General features: G+C 34.5%; 1 protein-coding gene across 23 annotated transcripts in view; it reads left to right on the top strand.

The window, feature by feature from the left end:
* DLG1 (discs large MAGUK scaffold protein 1) overlaps window positions 1-18106 on the top strand; it is a 299333-nt gene that overhangs the window by 95423 nt on the left and 185804 nt on the right. The window contains exon 1 of one of the 23 annotated variants that reach the window (XM_017523068.2): window positions 8694-9393. The exons of 21 other annotated variants lie outside the window; for them this stretch is intronic. In XM_017523068.2, the coding sequence (XP_017378557.1) occupies window positions 9202-9393 (192 nt within the window). In that variant the 5' untranslated portion in view covers window positions 8694-9201. Of the gene's footprint in view, window positions 1-8693; window positions 9394-18106 lie in introns of those variants that run through there. One more of the 23 variants, XM_017523089.2, reaches the window with a different exon arrangement.

Here is an 18106-nt window from a genome sequence, read left to right as displayed (position 1 = left end):
TAGTAGAGACGGGGTTTCACGGTGTTGACCAGGATGGTCTCGATCTCTTGACCTCGTGATCCACCCGCCTCAGCCTCCCAAAGTGCTGGGATTACAGGCTTGAGCCACCGCGCCCGGCTGAATGATATTTTTGATGAAAAAAAATTCTGAATTGACAGGTCATTTCCCAGCACATTTAAAACCTCATTCCATTTGGTATGTTTTTATTGCTTCCACTTCTGTCATGATATTCATGTTTTCCTTTAAGTCTTTCAGTATCCCTAAGTTTTATAAAAGTGTTTTTGAGTTTTTGTGTGCTGATTCTTGTCATCATGCATTTCTAAGTCTGTTCTTAGGAACTGACTTTCGTCCTGTGACGGCTCACTGTTTTCTGCTGCTTTGCATGTCTGGTAATTTTTCATTGTATGCCAGGCATTGTGAATAAAATTGAGTGTTCCTAAATATTGTTTTCTTTGAAAAATACTGGTGTTTGTTTTGGAAGACAGTTAAGTCATTTGCAGATAAGGTTGATCAGTTCAAGACTTTTTTTTAAAGCTTTTTAAAAGTTGGATCTCAAGTAGCCTTTTCTTTAAGGCCAACTTAGTCTTAATACTAATACTTGACTGTCTAGTAGTGTGCACTGATTGCTCTAAATGTTTATTGAGATTCCTCTACTCTGTATAGTTTGAACACCTCTCCGCTTACTGTGAGCTCTGAAGCTTGTTTATCTTATAAGTCCCTTGCAATTTTTATTTGCCTAACCTTGTTGAATTTTATGCTGATCATGTGTTGATTAGTATTCAGACTGAAATCTCAAGGGGACTCCCTGTGTTCATTTCTGGAACTCTTTTTCTACTTAGTCTTCTTTCCGGTATTCTCCCTTGCAAATTCCAGTGCTTCAGCCTCCTTGAACACCAGTCTTGATGTCAACCCAGTAAGATGGCTGTGTTTGTTTGTGTTTCTCTATCCTGTGCCAAGTTCCAAAACATGGCCTCCAGGTGGGAAGCCAGGAAGATAGTAGAGCTCACTTTGTTTTCCTTCTCTCAGGTATCATAGCCCTGTACTGCTTGTTGTCCAATGCCGAAGACTGTTGTGGCATGTATTTTTTTCTCGTTTTCTAGTTGTTTTAAGGCAAAAGGTCAAGTTCTGTACCAGTTAACTTCTTCCTGGCCTGATGTAGAAGTTTTTCATATTTTATTTATTTAGATTCTGTTTAACTTCGCCATAGAGTTAAGATGGTTACTCTAGAATAGGAACTACCACTTCAGTAGTTTCCTTAAATAAGATAACATTCTTGACTTTTTGGGATGAAGTAGATATAATGTATGTTCATTGTAGAGTTCAGAAATACACAAAAATTTCCTAAGTCTCATGTGTAAGCTCAGACTCCATATCTTATCTCTATACATTTTACTGTGTTCTAGTCATTTTTCTGTGATTATATATAACCCCTTTTATGCATATTTACAGGGCATAAACAGACATATAACCCTGTTTGTTCCCCCAGTTTGTAATTTGTGTGGTGTTGTGTTTTGTTTTGTTTTGCTAAAAGGCAAAATAGCCCAAGGTACATGTTCTTTAAAAGTATGCGTGTCTATCTGTTTTATAATAGCAGTTTAAGATTTCACCACAGGAATATATAACCATATATTCAGAGAATGTGGGATTGATTAAACATTTTTTATTCTTTGCAAAAGTAAGATCTCTAGTCAGTTAAAACTCTACTCCTAAATTCATCCATTATACTTTCTGGCAATGTTTTGTCCTTGTTTTATCCATTTCCTCCTCCCTGAGAAAAACATTCTGTGTTGAAATTTTGCACTCGGTTTGGTTTGAAAACTGTGCTTTTCTTTTCTTAATTGGATCATCTGGGATTGTAAGCCTATCTGTGTATTATATATCACAAACAGTATTTTCATCACAGAGAATAGTTTGCTGCCTAGAAATTTAGCCCTTTTCACACAGGTGAATAGTTATTGTGACATACTGACAGATAAGGAGTTTTTTAAAAATAAAGATAGCCTTAAATTAGACTAAATCCCTGGGAATCTTATTTGCATATCTCACCATTTGGGAATCACTATTCAAAACCTTATTATCTCTGGCACTTTAGGTTTCCTTAAAATCCAACACCTGTGTGTTGATTGACTTAATAGGACATAAGATGGGACTCACTGCTGTCCAGCCACAGCCTCTCTGTGTTCATCTATTTAGTTTTTTTGGGACTTCCACCTAAGATACCATTTCAAAGAAGTTTTATGCCAGAAGCAAATGCGCTTACCTATCAGAGCTCTGCTTCCAGTGTATAATGAATTTCTTTAATTTCCTTGAACATGGAGAAGCCTGAAGCAAACTGTGTAAGATAGGAGCCATGGCTTGTTGATGCTTACGTAAAAAGGCTGGGAGCAGTGGCTCATGTCTGTTATCCCAGCACTTTGGGAGGCTGAGGTGGGCGGATCACTTGAGGTCAGGAGTTCAAGACCAGCCTGGCCAACATGGTGAAACCCAGTCTCTACCAAAAATACAAAAAGGCTGGGCATAGTGATGCACGCCTGTAATCCCAGGTATAGGCTGAGGCAGGAGAATTGCTTCAACCTGTGAGGCAGAGGTTGCAGCAAGCTGAGATCCCACCACTGCACTCTAGCCTGAGTGATAGAGCTAGACTTTGCCTCAAAAAAAAAAAGAAAAAAATTTAAGTTTTTAAAAAACCTTTCAATAGAAATAGTTGAAAAATGATAGTTGCTACTTCTACTTGATAATTCATCTAATCCATGAATATGGAACGTCTATTTGTTTAAATCATCTTCAGTTTCTACTAATAATGTTTTATAACTTTCAGTGTATGAATATTGTACTTTTATTACATTTATTACTAAATATTTATGCTTTCTAATGTTATTGTGCATGGAATTATTTTCTTAATTTTGTTTTCAGATTGTTCATTGTATATAATCCTAATTTTTATATTTTACTCTTGTATCCCGCAGTTTTTAAGTTTTCTTTTGATTCCTTAGGGTTTTCTGCATATTTTTTACTTCTTCCTTTCCAATCCATATGGTTTTTATTTTTCTTGCCTGATTTCACTGGTTAGAACGTCTAGTATAGTTTTGAATAGGAAAGATGAGGGTGTAAATCCTTTTCTTGTTTCTGGTCTTAAGGAGAAAACATTGTCTTTTATCATTAATTATGATGTTAGATGTAGATTTTTTTAGATGCCTTTATCATGAATAGTTGCTGGATTTTGTCATGTGCTTTTTCTACATCTTAGTAGTTCTCAAATTGATGAGTCATTTGGCACATACTTTCTACATACTTAGTTCTCAAATTGATGATTCGTTTGGCACAAAGAAACTTTTCATAGTTCCCCCAGCAGATAGATGGCAACTGTAGATCAGCTGTGCATTGCATATCATGTAGCCTTAAATGAGAACCATGGCAAATAATTTGATATTTATTGAACAGATATTCATGAAGTGCCTACAGTATGCATTTCTAACAAGTTCGTTTGCTTCTGATGAATGCTAAAGATTTGGATCTAGTAGGTTAGAGGTCAGAGTTTTAGACAAATAATAACAAAGTTTTGTTTCCTCCATGAATTAATTTTTTTAATGGTTTTAAATATTTAAGCATAGAGCTCTAAACCTAAGTAATACTGAGCCCAGTTCTAGCTTTTCCCAAAATAATATTTTTCTTTTTGTTACCATGAGCAGTATCATTAGCATGGCTCTTCTTGAACCTTTTTTTTTTTTTTTTTAAAGAGATAAGGTCTCTGTCATCCATCCATCCATGCATGTACATTGGTGTGATCATAGCTCACTGTAGCCTGAACTCCTGAACTCCTGTGCTCAGCTGTCTTCCTACCTCAGCCTCCCAGAGTGCTGGGATTACAGGTGTATGACCATACCATATGTTAGTATTCTTATATTCTTACTCACAGCAAAAGTTATTTAATCAGTTTTATGGTATTTTTGCTAAATCAATTTTGTAAGCCTGTTTGTATCAGAAATGTCTACATTATTGTGGGTTGTTCTTTGCCAGAAAAATTGATGGAAAATTCACAGGTAACTAATGGGACTGCTTAATACCTGCCATTTCAAAAAGACAGCAAATAAAGCAAAACCACAACATTAATTCTTCATGTAATTTAAGAAAAATAATGTTTTTCTAACGTTATTTTTCATTTAAATCCCATATGGTTCTCTTACAGCAGTTTGATCTACCTGCATTTTCTTCACTGTAAGAACTATTAGACATTTCTGTTGGAGATAGTTTCTAATGTTGAAATTTTCAGTAAATAATTAATTCTTCATGTTCAAACTGTCACCATGGAAACTTAGGTGTTACATCAAGTAGTTATATGCTATAGCTTACTTAGCATTAAGATGATTAGATAACTTATTATATGTAAATCAATTGGAAGAGTCATGGAAAACAATGCCATTTTTTTTTTTTTTAGCAGATATTACTATCTTTTAATTCTTGTTTTTTAGCAAGGTGAAAATTAAATTCAGATGTTCTTTAAGATGTATACCTCTGGTCTTTAGATGTAACATCACTTTGTGATCTTACCTAAGTCCTCTGCTCTGTAGGAATTACAATTGTTTATATAAAGAGGCTAATACTGTCTTTGGTATAAAACTCAATTATTGATTGATTTACCATGGTATTTTGAAAGTCAGTGGGATAGGGGACAGTGACATGTCAAAATCATATAGAAATTGAAAAAAAAAAAAAGCATAACACTGCTCATTTAAGGACCGCTGGTCTACAAGTTTAGCTTCTTATGGACTTAAAAAAATTTGTTAGCTTGCCCTTGTTTTGTGTTAATAACTTAATAACTCAGCATTTGTTTGATGATGAATTAACATATAATAAAAAAGGCATGACTAAATAGTTTGATGTTTTTACTATATTGAATTATTTGATCAAGGGTTAATGTGACAGGTGAAGGAGTTTTGTTGGCTGTTGCTTTTGTATTTTAACCCCTTTTTAAGATATCAGTTGACAGTGAAATCTTAAACATAGAAATGTAATATGTAATATAGGTAGTATTTATTACCATATATTTACTTATAAATTCTTATTTATAACATTTGTTTATTATATAAATCTAAACAGGCAGTTTTGAGTAATGAATACATTTTGATATTACTAATCTCAGCATCTTTTTTCCCCCTAATTTTGTTATACAATATTGAGAAAAACCCAATTTAAACAGATTAGTAATTGATAACTGTTTTAAAACCTGCCTTATTGCCTTAAATTGTCATTCTAGCAGGTAAAAAGGATAGTAAAGACTTTGGACTCAACTAACTAAATATGTAACTTTGGCTTGCATTTATTAATTGTTGAAAATGAGCTTTATAGTCAGACATGATTCTCATTTCTGCTAGCTGTTACACCATGGATAAATTATGTGACTCCTCCAAGCCTTGAGTTTCTCATTTATCAAATGGACGTTATAACAGCTTTTACCTCATAAGAGGTAAATCATATTTAGATTAAGTAAGTTAATTACATGTGTTAAAGTATATCCAAGTAATCATATTTGGATTAAGTAAGGTGATTATGTGTGTTAAAGTATGATTGTCAAAAAAGCAAAGTTCTTACACTTAGGCAAATATAGAACATGTGTCACATTGTATTCCACTCACTTGTTAATAAAATAGTAAGATGTTAAATTTGCCTAGAGTGCATTTGTGGATCTAAGTATTTATAGGCAATGTTAATAGAAGGCTGCTGAGTTAGATAAGAAACTGATTAATATCCAACAAGGCCAGGAATTTAATCTTTGTGGTTATCAGGGCAAAAATTACTTGCTTCTCTATTGGATAAAAAAACTACAAGTTAACATATATAACCTCACTGTCTAGCACTTTTGTTTTTTTAAGAGACAGGATCTCACTCTGTCACCCAGTCTGGAGTACAGTGGCTCAATCATAGCTTACTATAGCCTTTAACTCCTGGACCCAAATGATCTTTCCACCTCAGCCTCTTGTATTTATTTTTATTTTGTTTTAGAAATGGACTATTGCTATGTTGACTGGGCTGGTCTCAAACTTCGGGCCTTAAGCAGTCCTCCCACTTTGACCTCCTAAAGTGCTGGGACGGAACTTTTAGTAAATAGAAATGTACATTACCCTAAATTAGAATTTCTCAACTTGGGCATTCTTGATTTTTGGGCTAGATCATTTTTTGTTGTGGAAAGCTGTCCAGCATGTTATAAAATGTTTAATAGCATCCCTGGCTTCTACTCACTAGGTGCCCATAGACATTTCTCTTCTCCCTGATTGGGCAGCAGACATTGCCAAGCGTTCCTGAGGGCGCAAAATTGTTCCATGATGAAAACCATTGCCCTGGATAATCTTGAACAACCTTTCTCTCTGTTACAACATTGGATATACTACCCATTTTTTTTTTTGCCTCTTTTTTCAAGCTTTTGATAATTTTTCTGACACATGAAAGCACTTTACACAGTGCCTGACTAGTAGTAGATAATTATTAAATGACAACTGCTACTGTTTTAATTATTTATTATTACTAATATGTTGTTTCTTAGGTAGTTTGACAGGCATTATGTGGCTGAATTTACCTGGGATGTTGATTTGTTAGATAACATCATTAGAAAACAAATAAAACAACCTAAGACACTTTAGTGCAAATCTATCAGATCTACTCAGAGTTTCAAAATAGTCAAAATCAGTCATTTTTTCTGGTAAGTCCCAAAATCAAATTCATGTTTTTTAATACTCTCTTCTGCAGTTGTAGGTATGATAAATTTTGACCCAGAATACATACATTGAACTCATTCATTCAGTTTACCAAAAAAATCAAATAAGAAACACTGGTTATAATATTGTAGTTCAATATATTACATGTTTATTGTGTAACCAACTCAATAAGGCAGACTGTATTAAGAGCACAGGCTAAGTAGACATGCTTGAACTTTGCCTGACATTTTATTCTATTAGACGTGCCAAATAACGTGCTTGCTTACATAGTTTTAGGTGAGCAGACATGTCTGAACAGAACTGAATTTTATTAAGATTCAGTGCATACAACCTACATGATCAATGAGACAAATCCCCCATGTGCACAACAATTTTAGAAGTTGTGTTTTGAGATTTACACAAAATGAGTTTGTTTGGTAGTATTGGTAAATAAATTGTTATAGGTAAATACGAGTATTATAACTTGTTATACATTTGTGCTTCCAGGCTTTTAAAGTTAAAGTTTCTAAATTTGAAAATAAAAGTTTTAAAATGAAAGAACATTGGTGACACCCCGCGGCACTGCAGTGAAAAAGGCTGAAAACCACAGCGTAACAACTATAGTTCTATATTTTATTGGTGAATTAGTAAATGTATTTTTAAATATAAAGTCTTCTAAGGAGCATAGTTTACTTTTTCTTGCCCTAGTTACAGTTGACATTTGACTTTTCATTTAAGTTTTACAAGAGTCATGTGATTTGCAGTTAATCAGATTGGAGAACCAGCTACTATTTCCTATACTGTTTTAGAAATGTGATCTAGTTTTCTCTCTTTTCCCCTTATAAAATTACGTAAGTAGGAATGGAACAGAATAGAGAATTGTATAGGAAATTGAAATGATAAGTGTTCTTAAGCAGGTTTGGAATTAGAGTAATGGTTGGTGACAAGAGAATTTTTGTCTTTTCGCACACTGTCTCTGGTGTATAGCAAAATATAGTGTACCTTTCCACAAACAGCTTTACTTACTAAGCATATAGAGACATAAGGTCATTGAGTAGAAGTATATGAATTGATAATTTTAGTTTTGTAAAATATTTTGTTTGTTTGTTTGGAGATGGAGTCTCACCCTGTCACTCAGGCAGTGCAGTGGTGCAATCCTGACTCACTGCAACCTTTGTCTCCCGGGTTCAAGCTGTTCTCCTGCTTCAGCCTCCCAAGTAACTGGGACTACAGGCATGCCACCACCACAACTGGCTAATTTTTTTGTTTTTTTAGTAGGGACAGGGTTTCACCATGTTGGCCAGGCTGGTCTTGAACTCCTGACCTCAGACCATCCACCTACCTCGGCCTCCCAAAGTGCCGGGATTACAGGCAGTTTTGTAAAATTTGACAGTCTTCATTAGCAATTATATTTCTTAACCACAGTATAAATATAGTACTTAGAACAACCCAAATAATAGTGGAAGTAAGAAAAGATAATTACGTAGATGAAGCAGTAAATATTCCTTTGAGTGTTATTTAATTTTTTGATGGCATTTGTTAATTCAGCTTTTGAGTTTCAGTAAATACTGTCCATTTAAATTGATGCTACTGCATAAGATGTAACATTTGTGTGCAGGATTTTAAATATAAGATACAATAAGAATGACATTTTCATAGTGTTTTATTTGTTGCTTTGGCTGTAATTAGGTAGTGTTAACTTTTCTGCCAGTGGGTTGATTAAAAAGCCAAAGCACAGAAAGTAATCTTTGAAACAGTAGATGAATCAGTGACATATCAATAAATTAAATTACTTAACTTTCCACATGGTGTAGATATACATCAAAATCAGTTCAGTAACATTTTCTCAGATTTTAAGTTATTTTGATGTATTAGAAAATATTGAACTTTTTTTACTGTCCAAGTTTAATTTTGTAATTATTCTACTTTGCCAGATGATTGATTTTTGTTGTTTTTGCTTGAATTGTTTATAGAGAGAAATGATAAGTGATTGAGGTACTCTTTTTACTATTAATTATACATATTTTAAATCAGCCTAGAATGTTTAGTGGTGTAGGAAGAAAGCATCACATACGACAAGCTCTGGGCTTATCTCTTACTAAACCATGTAATGAATCCCTTGCTGCAACATCTTGCCCCTCCCCCAAAGCAGCCATATATTTGAGCAGAGTGGCTCTGTTCGAGTTGTATCTTATTCTCATGGAGGAGATAGCAGAGCTTAATACTGAGCAAGTAGATCTTCTGTGGTGAGTCCGATGCTGGATTAAATTTTAAGGCTATTAGCAAGGCCCTGACAAAGTGGTGCTAAATGAGCACTTTCATTCTGGGAATTTGGCTATAATTTTATTGAAGCAGTTTTATTATGCAGGAAAAAGAAACAGCATCTTAATTCCAATCATAGTATGCCGACTTGATCTCTGCTGTGGGCGTGGAAACAGCTGAAGAATGCAACATTTTTAGACAGTTTTTTTTTTTTTTTTTTTTTTTAAAGAGTGCTTTGGATCTAGAGTAAATGTTCAAGACAGTCAGCAAACAGCATTCACCAAGGCATTTTTCTGGAATTTCAGTCTTTGATCGATTTAAGTGCTCAGGGTCTGAAAAAATGTCTCCTAGCATCAAAAACTTGGATTGCTTTTCTCCGATGTTATGCCACTGTAAAGTAGCGTGCACCAACAGCACAATATCCTTAATGTTTGGATGTAAGGTGGGTTTGAATAATACTTCCTTAAAAAGCTTGGTTTTTAAATCCAATAGTATTTCAGCAAAGAAATATAATTTAGATTAGATAATTTGATTGACTTTAATTTATGTAATAGATTTCCTGTCCTTTGTGTGTCTGACATGAGTAAGACACACAAATGGGTCTGTGCACACAGTTAAGGTATAGTAGAAAAGGATCTGATTTTTATGAAAGCTGCATATAAAATGCTGTCATTCTCCATTAATGAGGATTAGTAATTGACTTGCTTTTTATGTTTTGCTACTGTGGAGAGTGAAGTGTACAGGAAACACCATTGATATGCAGGATTGAAGATGCTTTCTGATATCACTTTGATGGAAGAAATTGCTTGTGGCAGGTTTAATATTTAAACTAATGCCATAGACTCTGTGATTTTGATACTAAATTGTGTTGCTATTTAGATTGTATAGAAGAAAAAAAGCTTTTAAACAAAATAAACACCGAAAGAACCATGACTTTACTATTCATTTCCTATAAATGAAACAGTGGTTAATTGAGTAAGGTGTTCTATATATGTAAATGTAAAGTTTGCCTTAAAGATAAATTTATGGTTTTTTATATAAAATGCTAAATGGAAGAAAGAATGGATGCATTTTTACCTGATTTCTGCAATCAAAAACAACATATGGCTTAAAGCTATTTGTAGAAAGAGAGCCCTCTACTGTAGTATTTGAGGGAATATTTTCAAGTATTGTTTCAAATGCAACTTTTTTTTCTTTTTAGTTTTTGTAAGACTGAAACTTCTCATTGATGATGTGAAGGGGTCTCAAATTGCTAGCTGATTAAATTAGGCTGAAAGTTTTTTACCCCTTTATTAAAGAATATATTGCTTTTCTGGTCACCCAAGCATTTTCCCCCTTCACTTTAAATTCTTTGTTGTGTCAGAGAATTCTTATTTTCCTAGTGAGATTTCAGAAATTTCCTGAACTAGAAAATGGAAATGATTGCACAAGAAAAAGTATGCTGCTAATAGAAACAGATTTTTAACAAATTTACAATTCATATTGGTCAACTATGAGCCAGTGTAAAATTCATATGCATTGTTTAAATAGCAAAGGCTACATCTTCTTTTTTCCCTGAGTGTTAAGCCTGTTTTTTCATGTAGTATGTACAACAGGGTGTTTTAGGAAAAGGATTTAAAAATTTTTAAGGAATGTTTTTATAAAGCTAATCACTGTAAAAAATGTTCGTAGGTAAATTAAACATCTATTTATGTATATAAGATGTTTTAAAATACTACCCTTATTATAGAGCCAGTTTTAAGAAGTAACATGCCATTGCTCATGACTAGTCTGATAGTCTCAGTGAACTTTAAACGCCTCCCCTATCCTCTACTACTTACACGTTGGATTCTGTTAAATTGATTGCAGAATACCGCTTGAGGTTCTTGGTTGCCCTCTGGTGGGAAAATGAGGAAAGTATTCTATTGAAAATATCTTTGCTGTGGTCATACTTGGTAATTAAAGGTAGTTAAAAGGCCATCTAAGTTATATGTTTACAGTTTAAGAGATCAGATACTTTAATTTGGGAAATAAAAAGAAGTGAATTATTTTGGGGCTGAACCATTTGTGGATAGAATTTTAAAAAATTGTTTTCCAAAATGTTTGAATTTTATGGCAGGCAGTATTGACAAGAGACTATGTAGAAATATAGTTTCTAAGAATACAGCATCCTTGTCACATTTTTTATTAGTGTATTTTGATAGATGCAAAATTATTTAAAGCTTTGCAGTGAAACTGACAAATTAATTAAAAATTTTAATATGTGATTAAAGAAGAATACCTACTGGGGGGAATTGTACCAGAATTATCCCACAACTTTTAGTTAAAACATTTCAGAAATAGCTTGAGACAAGAAGGGTAAACACATCCTTCTTTCCAGTGTATAAGCTAATACCAATATTGCATGTGCAAAAAGTGTGTCTTCTAATACCACTGGTACTTCTAATGCCAATTAATAACTGTTAACTTCCTTAAGTTGTAGGCAAACTTGGGTGAGCAAGTAATCTTACTATGTAAGTTCCAAATCACATTTAAAACTAAGCTTAATGTTTTCATTTGTGACATGAGCTTTTGAAAAGGAATAAAAGCACCACCTTGTTTGTTGGAAAATAAATGTCTTTTTAAAAAGTCAGGTTTCTGTGTGACTAGAGCTTACCTCTTAACTATTCTTTTCTTTATGAGACATTTATCCAAGAAGGTTACAGTAATAGATTATCATAAAGAACCAATCTGTTTACTATAGAATCTTGGAAGTTTCCCTGTGTGTCAAAGTGAGAGTGTGCACGCATGTATGTAATTGGAGCAGTATCATCAAAAGATGAGTTAATTTCTGGTATCAGTCCCTATGGAAAGAAGCCTGTTTATCTCTCATGTCTCATATTAGAACTCAGAGAAAGAACCTTGGGTAATGTAAGGAGAATGCAGAGGACATTTAGATTCTTCTTCTTCTTCTCCTTCTTTTTTTTTAATAGAGACGGGGTTTCGCCATGTTGGCCAGGCTGGTTTCGAACTCCTGACCTCAAGTGATCTGCCTGCCTTGATCTCCCAAAGTGCTGAGATTACAGGCATGAGCCACCAGGCTTGGCCTACATTCAGATTCTTAATCTAGAGACTATGGAGCTGTTTAGGAGGCAGTTCTTTGTGGGTAGACGTGAACAGAAGTTAGCAAACTCATAGTGCCTCTAAAGGTATGCCAACTCTTTGAAGTGTAGAATTAGCTATTTCAAAATAGGAGGCACAGTAAGATTGGAGTCTTAAGATCCCTTGGAAGAGATGAGCTGTGTGAAGATCAGAAACTTGTATTTTGTGAAGCTAAAGTTGTTTGTTTGTAATATCAAGCTCTTAAAAGTTCTTGCCTTTACTAACTACCCTAAGAGAATCCATGAGAATGCTTTTTGCAATAAAGCATTGAAGTATGTTTGATGACAGGCAGTAATTGAAGTGAGAAAATTCCAGAGGGAAGGCAAAACACCTAGTGTAAAGTTAGGAGTGTCGTTTTGGGTGTCTTCGCTCCACAGCAAGATAGTGTACGGTGTTAAAACCTTGGTGATTCTATTTTATTAGAAAAGGTACTGTTCCCACTTAGCTGTGATTCTTGACCTGGGATACAGGTAGCTTCAGGGACAAATCTGGTATGTCAGTGGGTACTCTACAGTCATCCTAACATCATTTTTTCTCAAACCTAGTTTTAATAAGAAAATGACTTTAAAAGTTTATTTTCATATTGAAACTTGCAGTATAGCATTTGAGTGGGTTAAAGTATAATTTGTATGGATAATTTATGTAAGTGTAATTGTATACGTAGAATTTGTGTAAAAGATGAGATTTTCAAGAAATATTGTTCGTGTAGCCATGACTCCTTGCTATGTTGCTTCATATTCCGAATGTTTTGTTTTTTTGCTGTTAAAAGATAATTGGGTGGAAAACTTTGAGAAGCCCTATCTTACAATTACATTATTTTCCCTACTACCCATCTCACTTCTCCCTGGATGAAACAGTGTTACAGCATAGATTTGAACGGTATGGCCCGTTTGCTTCACTTAGTTCACTGTGTTTGCAAATAATAAATTCTAAACCAACAATGACTTTAAGCAGATAGGTCCTTATCTTTTCCTCATTATAGTCAGCTTGGAAATATGCAGCTGCTACAACTTTGGACATCTTTTTCTCTTGGCCTTTGCTTCATTGAAAGATGCCTGTTACAGCTCTAGTCATAAAGACAGGAAGAGGTGGAAAGGGAAAAGGAGCGTGGTTTATAACGCTGGTAGATGTCTGCCTATATTTCATTGATTAAAACTGTGTCACACGGACTCTCCTAATAGGAAGAGTTTGAAACCTACTATAGTCAGCTCTTCATGTCCATGGCTTCCTTTCTGATCAACCAACTGTGGATCAGAAATATTTGGGGAAAAAATTTGCTTCTACTGAGCATATACAGACATTTTTTCTTGTCATTTTCCCCTAAACAACACATTATAACAACTATTTACATAGCATTAACATTGTACGAGGTAATATAAGTACTCTAGAGATGATTTAAAGTATATGGGAGGGTGTACATAGGTTGTGTGCAAATATTACATACACCACCTTATGTCAGCGACTTGAGCATCTTCAGATTTCAGTCTCTTTGGGAGGTCTTGGAACATGTCCCCCACAGATTCTGAAGGATACTATATGGTATTTAGTTTTTATAGCCTCTATATTAGACAAAAGCAAGGAAAACAGACTGTAGTGTTGAGCAAAGCGATCTACAGTGTCTGACCTAATGCATGTGCACAGCATTTTTACTGAAGTCTGATTAATTTTAGAGCTTATCAAGTAATGTGTCTGTTCAGCTGAAACAAAGCAGAAAAGACCAATTGAGGCTCTCTTTTCATACATCTAGTTGGTAAAATGTCTACATAAAGGTTGAAACTTAGCTTTTATAGAGTGTTTGCTTCCTGTTAATGTTTATTTCTTTTCTTTTCTTGTTGCTCTGTCACCCAGGCTGGAGTGCAGTGGCGTGACCTTGGCTCACTGAAACTTCTGCCTCTCGAGTTCAAGCGAGTCTCCTGCCTCCGCCTTCTGAGTAGCTGGGATTACAGGCACGGGCGACTATACCTGGCTCATTTTTCTGTATTTTTAGTAGAGTTGGGGTTTCACCATGTCTGCCAGGCTGGTCTCGAAGTTCTGACCTCAGGTGATCTACCCACCTTGGTCTCCCAAAGTGCTGAGATTCCAGGCATGAGCCACCATGCACAGCCCCTGTTATGTTTCTTGATCCTTCTTACTTTTTTATTCCAACCTTCAGAAGCAAAAGTAAACATTGCAAAAAAGCTACCATTACACTGAAGTATAAGGAGCATGTCCCTTTACCTTTAGGGTATGGTGTATGGTATCTAAGGTTTCCTTGAAATGGTTCACTGAGCACTAATAGGTAACTTAAGATACTCTTGTTTAAGAATACTGTTTCAAAAAAGACTTCAAATTGAAAAATACTCCGTAATAAATAATGACCAATAGCAGTTTGCTTGTTAGAATTGGATTATAATAATTTTTAACAATAATTAAAGTTAAATGCCTTTTAATGTTAAAAGCACAACCCTCCTCTAGTATCTTCCTTCTTATAAGGCAAAATGTGCTTTCTCTTGTCTGTGCTACCAAACCTTTACATTGAGCCAATATATCTAAGGTTCTATTCTATTTTGAAGTCCCTTTTTATTGACTTCATGGTTTCTCCACAGGAAAAAAAGTATTCTTTAGTGACTATGGAACTCTAGCTAGCTCCTTAGTCTTTTAGCATGGTGTATTTAAACTCCTATCTTTCTCTGCCGCATAGGTGGGTACAGAGAAAAAAACCCCAAACCCCATTCTTAAACTGAATGAATTAAATAATTTTTTCACATATTGGTAAATAGTTTCTATTAGCATTTGCTGATAGCAGTGACCCCATAATATGTCTGCACCTAGAAATAGTTGATTGTTGTTCTCCTATATCCATTAAAACGATACTGATATGTATTATTAGCCTTTTCTTTGAAAATCTAAATGTAATTTTTCTTATCTTCCTTTAAGAATGTACTTATTTTTGAAATTTTCCTTCTAACAGTTTATATACTTATGAATTTTTTTGTAAATGGAAAGTGATAGTATGTTTTAAAATAATGTTTTGTTTTAAAATAAATACCACTTGTTTAAATATATAACATTGAAGCAGTGAAATAATTTCAGGAAGTTAAAATAGGGTATGTGCCTTTCTTATTTTTACAAAGAAAATTGTAGTCATTTACAATTTTTTGTAATTGTTTATTGATTAATTTATTCATTGATGCATTCACTCAGTAATTTATTAAGCACCTATGCACTGGGTATATAGCAGTAAACAAAGGAACTCCTGCTCTTACGGCAATCATGTGTTACCTAGTGTAACTTTTCTGTTATTAATTTAGGAATTCCGTCAGTGGAGATGCAGGAATAAAACTTTAGAGTATTAAATTCTACAGTGTACATAGTAATTTTTTTTAAAGCTCTGTATTAGTTGGCTAGGGCTGCCATAACAAAAACTGCAGATTGATTGGTTGGCTTAAACAATAAATTTAATTTCTCAGTGTTCTGGAGGCTGCAAGTTCAAGCTCAAAGTGCTGACGAGATTTCCTCTGAGGCCTTTCTCCTTAGCTTGCAGATGGCTACCTTCCTGTTGCCCCTTCCTCTATGCGTACATATCCCTGCTGTGTCTCTCAGTGTGTCCAAATTTTCTTCTTTTATAAGGAAACCAGTCAGATTAAACTAACATACCCTAATGACCACATCTTTATCACCTTTTTGAAGACCTTGTCTTTGAATAAAGATACATTCTGGAGTACTGGAAGTCAGGACTTTACCATATGAATTTTGGGTGGGGAAGATGGGGGACATAATTCAACCAGGGCTGCTTAATAAAGGAAAGCCAGGGCTTCTAAATTCACAAGCATGCGAAAGAGGTTTTGAGTCTAGGCTTTGATGATATATCATGTTTGTAAAACATTTTATTTATAAAGTTCACTGAACATTTGTAAATTTGGTTTGAACAAATCCTATCATGAAGGAATCCTATTAAGCGAGTAAGTAAGGGTGCTGTGGTTTAAGAATATTCAAGTTTTAAATTACTTGAATTTTCAGATTAAGAAAGTTATGGTAGCCTCTGCTTCTCCATTTGGCCATCCTATGCCTATTTACTACTACCAGAGAAGAAATATCTTGAGCATGTGTTTAGGAATAGAAGGCAGGTAAGAAGACAGTGAATATTTTAGTAATCTCAGTTTCAATTTCAAAACACATCTGTGTGTGTTTGATGATGATGACTACCTGTTTGAATTAATATAGACCTAACGTATGTTACGTTAAGTGGGCATTTTATGGGTTGGCTTTAGGAACCTACTCATAATTTCCATTGTTATTTCCAATTTTTCCAAATAATCAAAAAGTACTAATTTTTGGGATACAGCCTATCCGTCAGTTGGGAACTTCTATACAAACATATTAGACAGCAGGAGAATTTATAATTCCTGATTGCTTATTAGTCTTACAGAGTAGAAAATAATAACTTTTGTTTGACAGTATGTTTTAAGGAGTGAAACAGTTGACTCTGTTTCTGGACTTATGGTCCAAGAGTGGGTTTGTTCTGACAGTACAGCTGTGTTTTTTAAGAAAATGAATCTGTTTAAGTTATGTTTGGCAGTTGCTGGAAATAAAGTACATAAAAAAGAAATCTTCCCTTGAAGTTCATAGCCATTAAGAGATGTGATACACAAACCACTGGGACCTCCTGGCAGAAGTTTTTTTTTTAGATTTCCTCAGTTGGTTTTAAAGAAAAGAACAATTCATATTTGACATATTTCACAAATTTGAAATGTAAATCATGATTATTATAAATTTCATTATGCTCTTTTCATTGTTTTTGTAAGTGTTGGATATTTGCTATACAGATTGCCTTGAACATTTCTCTTAGCTGACAATAACTTAACCCGCAGTGTATCTAGAATATTATTCATCATTCTTTGTCACTTCTTTTTTGGCTTTTTTTTAAAATTTTTAAATATTTGAAGTTGTTTGTAAATAATTAACAAAAGAATAAAAGAGCAATGAAAAACCTTTATTAGAAATTTTAATTAGAATTTAAACATAGCAAACCTAATTTTTAAAATCAGCTTTACTGAGATATAATTCACATATGATAAGCTGCACATATTAAAATAGCACAATTTCCTTAAGTGTTGACATCTGTGTACACCTGTGAAACCATCACTGTAATCAGGATAGTAAATGTATTCATCACCTGGAAAAGTTTTCTCAAGCCTCTTTTCAGTCCCTCCCTCTTGTCCTTCCCTGTTCTCTTCTCTCTCAGACTGGCATCTGGAAACTTAGATTTCAGGAGGATTCCTACCACTAACTGATCAAGTTGCTTACTGTGTGCGTAAACTGTTTGTAGAAAATATTATTTATGTCGAACACCTCCTTCCGAGAGTCTGGAATTTTGTCATGTCCTAAGGCAGAGGCTGCCTATGTGACCAGCCAACAGTGAAACCCTGGGTTCTGAGTCTCTAACAATCTTTTATGGTGACAGCATTTCACATTGTTGTCACAACTTGTTGCTGGGTGAATTTAGGGAATCTTCCTTGAGCCCACTGGGAGAGGATTCTGGAAAGTTGCTCCCAGTTTCCCCCAAACTTTGCCTCATGTGCCTTTTTTCTTTGTTGATTTTTGTTTTGTAGACTTTTATCATAATAAATCATAACTGAATGTGACTCACTTTCACAAGTCCTACTAGGAAATCATTGAATCTGGGAGTAATCCTGGGAATCATTCAACAGAGGCAAAAAGTTAAAATTTTTGAATTCTTAACTGTGTTCAGCAAAAGCTTAAGGGAAAAAAAAAGGAGAGACTTAATCTTGGAAATCTTTCAACACAGGCAAAAAGCTAAAATTTTTGAATTCTTAGCTGTGTTCAGCGAAAGCTTAAGAAAAAAAAAGAGACTTAGGCTGGGCGCGGTGGCTCAAGCCTGTAATCCCAGCACTTTGGGAGGCCGAGGTGGGTGGATCATGAAGTCAAGAGATCGAGACCATCCTGGTCAACATGGTGAAACCCCGTCTCTACTAAAAATACAAAACATTAGCTGGGCATGGTGGCGCGTGCCTGTAATCCCAGCTACTCAGGAG

Source organism: Cebus imitator, unplaced genomic scaffold (genome assembly GCF_001604975.1).
Source record: "Cebus imitator isolate Cc_AM_T3 unplaced genomic scaffold, Cebus_imitator-1.0 Scaffold0, whole genome shotgun sequence".
NCBI lineage: Eukaryota > Metazoa > Chordata > Mammalia > Primates > Cebidae > Cebus > Cebus imitator.
The sequence above is the reverse complement of the archived record's forward strand: the minus strand, read 5'-3'. Positions and strand labels throughout refer to the sequence as shown.